Source organism: Lactuca saligna, chromosome 8 (assembly GCF_052625555.1).
Source record: "Lactuca saligna cultivar CGN05327 chromosome 8, ASM5262555v1, whole genome shotgun sequence".
NCBI classification, from domain to species: Eukaryota; Viridiplantae; Streptophyta; class Magnoliopsida; order Asterales; family Asteraceae; genus Lactuca; species Lactuca saligna.
The window spans coordinates 165,425,993-165,434,689 of NC_136424.1; the positions used below are offsets into that span (position 1 = coordinate 165,425,993).

At 30.7% G+C, this 8,697-nt stretch overlaps 1 protein-coding gene across 1 annotated transcript; it reads right to left on the minus strand.

The window, feature by feature from the left end:
- Positions 1 to 1,134: 1,134 nt before the first annotated feature.
- Positions 1,135 to 6,767, minus strand: LOC145010777 (alanine--glyoxylate aminotransferase 2 homolog 3, mitochondrial-like). Its single transcript, XM_078969307.1, has 9 exons — positions 6,418 to 6,767; positions 4,633 to 4,863; positions 3,673 to 3,843; positions 2,960 to 3,103; positions 2,696 to 2,875; positions 2,302 to 2,527; positions 1,927 to 2,040; positions 1,658 to 1,744; positions 1,135 to 1,292 (listed from the first exon to the last, which is right to left on the minus strand). Exons 1-9 carry the CDS (start codon positions 6,649 to 6,651, stop codon positions 1,249 to 1,251), a joined length of 1,431 nt encoding a protein of 476 aa, XP_078825433.1. The 5' UTR covers positions 6,652 to 6,767; the 3' UTR covers positions 1,135 to 1,248.
- Positions 6,768 to 8,697: the final 1,930 nt, after the last annotated feature.

Genomic DNA, 8,697 nt, shown 5'->3' on the forward strand with positions numbered 1-8,697 from the left:
CATAAAATGACTTATGCCATTTTGTATTTCTTTTCCATTTAATTTAATGCTATAATTATTATTTTTAATTTAACAATAAAAGAAAAAGCAATAGGACCCCACTTCATATCCACACCCCCAACACCTTAAAACCTACCACCGACTTGCTACCTCCTTCTTTGTCGGGATACATGACCATCGGAACACCTTTTTCTCACCCATGTTCATCGTCGCAAACCGCAACCAAGACCCACTTTAAACTTTACCTTCAAAATTAGAAAACCTACCTCAGTCGGAAACCATCTTTGTGCAACCTGTACCATTCAAACATCTTCTATTCATTGCCTCCAAACAACAACTACTACCTGCCTTATACCACCCTTGAAGCCAACCATCTCCATCAAAATCAACCCCTGGAAACCATCTGAAACACCGTCTAAAATGCGGTAAAAGGGTAGGGTATACCTAGGTTACAATGGTGAGGAGTGGTCGAGACACTCAATTTTCAAAGTAGCATAGTAAGAAGGACAACACTACGATTTACTGGTTGCGGTCATCAGTGAGGAAAATATGAGGTAGAAGGTAATAGATATGAAAATACAGAAGACCAACTGAACAAGCCTTCAATCTATTGAAGAGATACACGTTTATTTTGAAAAAGGGTACTTTTGTAAACTTATATGTAATTTCGAATTTTATATGATTTTCTTAATATAAAATTGATATAATCTTAATTAAAAAATAATTTTGGATATAAATATAATTTTATAGCTTTAAAGGGATATACATGTAATTTTAAAGTTTAGAAGGATATTGAAGTAATATTTATAATTTAGAAGGATATAAATAAAATAACTGGAACACCGAATAACTTTAAATCAATCATAATTCATAAGCTCCACTTTTTTTAGATTGCATACATTTTAGAAGAACATAAAGTTTTAATTGATTAATTAGCAATGATATATAATTATTCAAGGAGTAAGACCAAAACAAGAACAACGAGATGTTGTCAAATACGATAAAGGAAAAGAAAGTAGCCTTTAAATTATATAAATTATAATGACATTTTTATTTAGAAAGAGAATATATAACAGATACAAAGAGAGTCAACGAGCTGTTGACCCTTACAATTTTTATCAATATTGCCCAACATTTTAATCACACACATTTTCCCATTATTTATATTATACAAATATATGATAAATTCATTATTTCTTACTTTATAAGTAACACACATACAAGATGCTTTTTGGCCATGCCCCATCTTCATAGCTTTGAAATCGAGTAGTCCATCACATCCACAAGAAAATCTACACAAGTTTTGAAAGTTTAATTGTATGAAAAATGCTAAATACAAGAAATAACAGCATATTTTCATTTGCTTTTGTATTATAGCTTCCTACTTTCACTTTCTTCCATTACAACATTGTACTTTTAAAACTCTACCCGATTATAGCAACGTACTTTCAAATTTTTTTCTTCAATCTACCCTTGAAATTGGTTTGTATTTGGATGAAATTGCTATAATTTGATAGATTTTTCACAATACAATGTCGAATAGAAATAAAATAAATTTTGGATGTTATAAATTATAATAAACAAATCAATAAAAATAGGATGCTATTTCTAGCGATTATCCCGATGAAAAAGAATCATGAGTGAAACAAAAACACACCTGCATCTTCTTTGGTAAAGCATAGCGGTGGAGTGATTCTGAAAACATTTCCATAGAATCCACCTTTTCCAACCAATACCCCTAGATCTATAAACACAAATAAAGCAAGTGTAAGTTTTATATATATATATATATATATATATATATATATATATATATATATATATATATATATATATATATATATATATATATATATATATATATATATATATATATATATATATAGAAAATAAACAAAAATATCAATCAAATCCCGAAAAAATTACCTTTCATTGTCTCCATTATCTCAAGTATTTCCATCTTTGCCGGAGTTTTGAGTTTGCGATCGGTAACTAGCTCAACTCCAAGTATTAGTCCCCTTCCGCGAACATCCCCAATAACTTTATCCATCATAAAATATATCCATTAAACTGTTTCTTTTTTACTTAATAGATTTATTCATAATTTGATAAAACCATATATGTGTCTTTCTTTTCTTCTTAATGTACTTAAGTATACAAAAATTCAAGTTTTCGGGTTTTGCCATTAAGTCCTATTTTTTACTTCTATTTTGCAAATTCGCCCTCGTTTATTTTTTTTCCTCAATTTTACAATTTTTTTTTTAAAACACATAATTGGAAAATTGGGCACGAATAACTTACTTTCGTGCTTATCTTTGAGAGAAGTGAGACGTTGCTTTAAATAAGATCCAACGACATGAGCATTTTCTTGAAGATTTTCTCTCTCAATAACTTTGAGAACCGCATGGCCCGCAGCAGTACAAACCGGGTTTCCGCCAAACGTATTGAAATAGCTTCGACGGGTTAAAACTTTCGCGATTTCTGGAGTAGTCACCACCGCACCAAGTGGAATCCCATTTCCAATACCCTGTTATAACATTGTACTTTCAATTCTTTTTCTTATTATGACATTATATTTTCAAAATTGTTTCGTATTTGGTAGATTTTTTTAAAATACAATAATGTAATGAGAATCATCAGAAATAGAACAAATTAATAAAAGTACATTGTTATATCATGTATATATAATATATACCTTTGCCATTGTGACTATATCGGGCACAATTCCTTGGTTTTGGAATCCCCAAAAGTTAGTTCCGGTGCGTGCAAATCCCGCTTGAACTTCATCCGCGATCACAAGTCCTCCTGCTTTCTTAATAGTTTTATAAACGGGAGGTAAATAATTTGGGGCTAATTCAACAATTCCTCCAACACCCTACAAAAGATTAAAAATTTATATATATATTTATACTAAACTGTTTGTTAAATAAAATTAATTATTTATTATTTGATATTTTACCTGGATTGCTTCAAAAATAAAACCAGCAACATTTCCAGAAGTTCCAAACTGGATCAAGTCGTCGACATCTTTGGCATACTTTTCTCCATCCGACCCGAATTGTCCTCTGTACGGGTCTGGATTTACAGCGTGATGGACCCCACTCTAAAGAATAAAATGTTATTATATTAAACTAAAATAGATAAGTTAAGTGAAAAAAAGAGATTATTTATGAAACGTTATTGAATAAAATTATTCATTTAACCCTACGATGTTTTATTTAAAAATAGTGAATGGCCCTATACGTGACACATAAAGTAGTTAAAGCAAGGATTACTAAGAAACTATAATAATTTAATAAGGACATATTTGTCATTTAATAAGAACAAAATAAAGATGTCGCCTAATTAAACAATACTCGAAAACGACATCGTAACGTTGTCATGATATCGTTTATGGACCGATGATATTGATGACTAATAACTATTATGAAAAAACACGCAAACGTAACGTTTTGGCATATTCTAATAACACTACAAAATTAGGTAGTGTGTTTTATAACGTAATGTCACTTAAAAGTGATTAAAAAACCCATGTTTTTATAGTGAATTACAAAAAACAAACATGTGGCTAAAAAGCACTTGAATTATTTGTGTAAATTATAACTTTTTTTGTTGATAAATTTGATTTAATATTATTTAACAATCTAGTTTATTTTAATTATTGAAATTTACCTGAACAACATTAAATTTCCAGTTAGATTGAGCCGTAGCACCCATTGTACCAGCTGCGTTCCCATGGTACGCATTCCTTAACGATATGATGTCCTGGCAGCCTGTGTATAATCGTGCCATCATCAGTGCGAGTTCATTAGCCTCTGTACCGGAGTTCGTAAAAAACACCACCTATAATACCATCATTTAGTATAAATTTATTATTAAACGATTATAAAAAAACAGCTTGTTATATAAAAGAAAACTGATTATACCGCATTTAACATATGTCATACAAATATGAACAAACGTTGATGATAGTTATATATTTATTAAAAAATTGTTTGAAAACATTGAGGCCCGTTTGTACATAATTGGTTGTGCTTGTTGGCTATGCAATGGATTAGATATAAACCTTAGGCTACACCAATACACAACCAATATTGGTGTTTTAAAATGTTGTATTGTTTAATTATATAATACATAGATTCTTATGTATGACAAAAAACTGTTGTGTACGAATTACTTCCCCCTTTGTATATGTATTATATTAACTTAGTGACTCGTTTGTTTATTAAAATAAACCAATGCTTGTTCAATGAACCTAGACAAATTGTAATTTTTTATCGTAGTTAAAAATTGTAATTTATTTTGTTCTATTAAAAGACGTGGAACCATATGAAATAGAGACTCGTTTCTAATCTCTTTTTTTTTTTTGTTCAAAAAAGATAAATACACTATCTTTTCTACGTTATCTACTTAACAATCTAATCCTTACTTTTTAATAAGGGATGTGACAATCCAATCCTTACTTTGTACAACATGTATTGATTATTATGTTAACTTTGTGGGTCCTTTGTTTAATAAAACATAAACCAATGGATGTTCAATGAACCTAGACAAAAGCCATGTTAAGTACCACACCTGAAAAAAAAAAAAAACAATGGTTAATAGATGGTGAGTAGCTAGACAATAGAGTACCTTGAGGTCGCCGGGCATTTTTCCGGCGAGTGCGGCGGCGAAATCTGCCATGGAGTGGTTGAGATAGAGAATGGTGGAGTGTTGTAAGGTGGTGGTTTGATTGATGATTGCTTTGACCACGTCAGGGTGACAGTGACCACAATTCACAGTAGCGATACCTCCAAAACCATCAAGAAATCTTCGCCCATTTTCATCGAATAAATATTGCATTTTCCCATGTACAATGTTTAACTGTTTCACCACAAATACATATCGTCATCTCAAGTAATCGAAACTGATAATATCTTTTGAAAAAAATCATGTTTGTCACATAATATATAATAAGGTCATATCATGACGTTTTATAAACTATTTCATGGTGTTCATTTTAATATTTATTATTGTGAACTGTTTTATTAAAGTGTCGAATAAAGTGTATACGAAATAAAAATCATTTTTTGCAAACTTGTTTTATAGATGGTCACTATAAACTCCTTTTATAATGCGATTAAAATAGCATCATCATTTTCGAAATAATTAGTTTTGAAGATAGTGATTTTACTTTGAAAAAGATGTCATTTTTGTAAATTATATATAAAAAAGACATTTCGGAAGAAGAAAAACGTTTTTATTTTGTGATTCATGTCCAAAATCATTAGTTTTTTTTTAGTCTTTTCTTACGATATGACCCACAAATATTGGTCTTTTAATTAATTATGAATTTAATTATAAATTTCTTACATTTTTTATAACAAACAAATATATATATATATATATATATATATATATATATATATATATATATATATATATATATATATATATATATATATATATATATATTGAAATATACTAATTATCTATTAAAATTATATTTTTAATGGGTTAATATTATAAAACGACAACTAATTGTAATCAATTTATTCTTGGCAATTTCTATATGTATCCCCTCCCCAAAATATTATATACTATATGAATGTAATAGTGTTTGTATATCCTCTGTGTGATTATTTATACTTATAACACAACCTTTTACTCTTTTGGTTACTCATCATTACTATTGAGTCAATAGGCAGTTTTTTTTTCATTACATCATTTAAATAGATCCCAACCATTTTATGTCATATTGAATCACATAATGAACATCATGTAGTGAATAAATTATGTCACGTACAATTCAACATCAATTTATACGGTTGAAATTTATATATGTAACCTGTAACGTTAATAAAAAAAATATATTTATGGATCTATTAATTAATATTATAATATTGAGTGGTCATAAAACAATTGAATATTATTTGGTGGTCATTTTGTAATATTAACTCTTCCTTAATTCTTCATTAATTAAGCCATATATGAAATTAATTGTATAATACTTTTTTCTTTATTAATTTAAATTATAGAGTATATTTCTACTTATGTTTCTAAATAACAAACAATAGTTTTCATGATTTATCACATTTTCTTTCGACCAACAAACCTATAATATGAAATATAATACACTTTTTCTTACTATGCACACTCCACTTATTCGTGATTTAATAACAAAAACAAGAGATTCATTAGAATCTAAGCCTTTTTCTCTTCTTTTTTCCACCCCAAAATGCCATCATCTTAAGTCCCACGATCCATACAATGATTTGATATTTTTCTTCTATTCCTTTTGGTTCTTAATCGCAATAAAGTATAATAAGTTTTATAAAACTAATAATTCATGATGTGCAAGGTACTTTGTAACATCGGAAATTTAAATGTGGATAAGATCATTAATGCATAAAGGATAATTTATATTTAATAACATACTGGTTTCTTGTAGAAGCAGAACATGGCAGGGCTAAGAAACTCTTTACGCTTACGGAGGATCTCCTCGGCGGTAGGACCAGTGTACGGCGGAGGAGAGTAATCGAAAGCTGGTATGATCGGAACTCCACCGGATTCTTCAATCGATGATTGCCGTTGAGCTAGTTGAGAGAAACATCGCCGGAATTGATCACTTCCGGAGGTTCGCCTCCGCAATGAGGTTGCGAATTTGTGCATCTCTCTTGGTTGTTATGTGTTTCTTTCTCTATCTCCGAAGAAAACGAAGAAGTCGATGTGATTATTTATAGGGAGAGAGAGAGAGAGAGAGAGAGTAGTGATGTGTAACGTGGATTGTGTGCTCATCCATTTACTAATACTTACCCTAGCGTACGTATTTCATGAGGGTAAAATTTATAGTTATTTTGAAACGATTGTTTTAGTGAACGTATGGTTGATAAGATCTTGTTAGTCGTTCACAATTTAAATGTTTAAAAAAGATAGGGATTAATCTCAAGATATTCTAATTAATAATTATTTATAGGTAAATATACAAACTTCATGTTGGAAAAACAAGAATCTTTCCTATTAAATATGGATATTTATGATATTTATCATCTAGTATGTAATATTTATTTTGGGTTTGGTTGCCTGACAAAAAAAAAATCAGAATGATATAAAAAAATCGTAATGATATACTGCATATACAAGTTGGAGTTAGATTGATTGAGATATCAATTTTCAAATTAAAATATTTTAATTATAATAAAATGCAACTTGAAAAAAAAAAAAAAAAAAAAGTTGTTTCACATAGATTTAGGCCGTGTTCGGTACATTGTTTTGGGAGCTTTTTGTTGGGTTATGGTAGACAAAAGATCACAAAGGCATATCAGAAAAAATAACAAATAATCTTTGAGGATCCAAGTTCAACCAAATTTAATGCAACTAAACAATCATAGTGGTTTAAAGAATAAATACCATTGTAATCTTTGTCTTGCGTGTTCTGTTCTAGCTAGTGAACCAAATTATTAGAATACAAATTATGATTCATCTTTCATAATCGCACACAAAGAGCAGCAAAATAACCATTTGATAGACCCATTAAAGATTAACACACTTGTGTCACGGGATGACTCAATCACCGTGTGTCACTTAGTGTTTCTTCGACTAAGTTAGGTTTGGAACACTTCCTTATGATGTACTAACGACTAGGATAGCAAGAGATGTGATAAGGAATGCTACGAAGTAAGAAGGAAAGCTTCTATTATAGACTCGACTACTTACAGGGTAATTTCCTAATGATTCCTACAAATGGGACATCCTTCCTATTTATAGGTACTTTACACCTCCTCAAATGTAAGTTTCTAGGTCCCGATCATTCTTGACTAATATAGACTCTTCTTATTATATACATGGCATTTACAAGACTCTAGAATATGGTATAATTGTCTACGATGCTCTAGAAATCTCTAGGCCGTCTCGACATTATCCAAATAGCTCTTGTATGATCTAGCGTGTTCTAGATCGTTCCAAAATCTTTCGGGTCGTTATAGCTTCGTCTTGTGCCCATTTAATTATTCCGGATTGTTCTCCTTTGGTCCACTGACATCTATAATATTCCAGCATCTTCCAGGGTCTCGTAGAACATTCTTGATCTCTCCGGAGACTTCTCGAGTATACTTGATCATGTCGGAGTTCTCTAGACGATCATGTAATTTTCCAGAAACTTGGTATGTGACACCCTCCCCCACTTAAATCCTTGACGTCCACGTCAAGTCTTCTTGTATAACGATCTTTCAAATGAGGTGTCACATGTCTTCTTATTTCCTTTCCTGTTTTGGATCTTCTTGTAGCCTCATGGGATATTGGACCAATTTTCAAGGTTGATCGCGACCCCATCTTGCATCGGCATGTATTGATACCTTGAACTACATTGTTTGGTCTCACATACTTCGTGATTCGATCATTATGATTACTAGTCGCTTGTGAATTATGTTCCTTCTTCCATCTTAGGGTATTGTTCTGTATCTTCACGACTTCTTTAAGGTCTTTGTTAAACTTCATATTCGATAGTGTTCGAGAACTTGTTCTACTCCTTTCTAGAGGTATGATATTAATGATCGTACCTTTAGTAATACACATAGTGTTATCATTTTTGAACGACCATAGACGTACTTCTTCCAGGAATTCCATTCCTAATACCATGTTGTAGTCGTTCATGGGTATGACTACCAAGTCAATGGTGCCTTCCCATTTTGCGATTTTCATGGGTACTCCACGTGAAAC

Excerpts from the sequence above, each read along its gene's own strand:
- LOC145010777 (XM_078969307.1), bottom strand. The coding sequence starts at position 6,651 with ATGCACAAATTCGCAACCTCATTGCGGAGGCGAACCTCCGGAAGTGAT. Across the intron at positions 4,864-6,417 it reads TCTGCTTCTACAAGAAACCA|TTAAACATTGTACATGGGAA; the intron begins GTATGTTATTAA and ends GTGGTGAAACAG. Across the intron at positions 1,745-1,926 it reads GATAATGGAGACAATGAAAG|ATCTAGGGGTATTGGTTGGA; the intron begins GTAATTTTTTCG and ends TTGTGTTTATAG.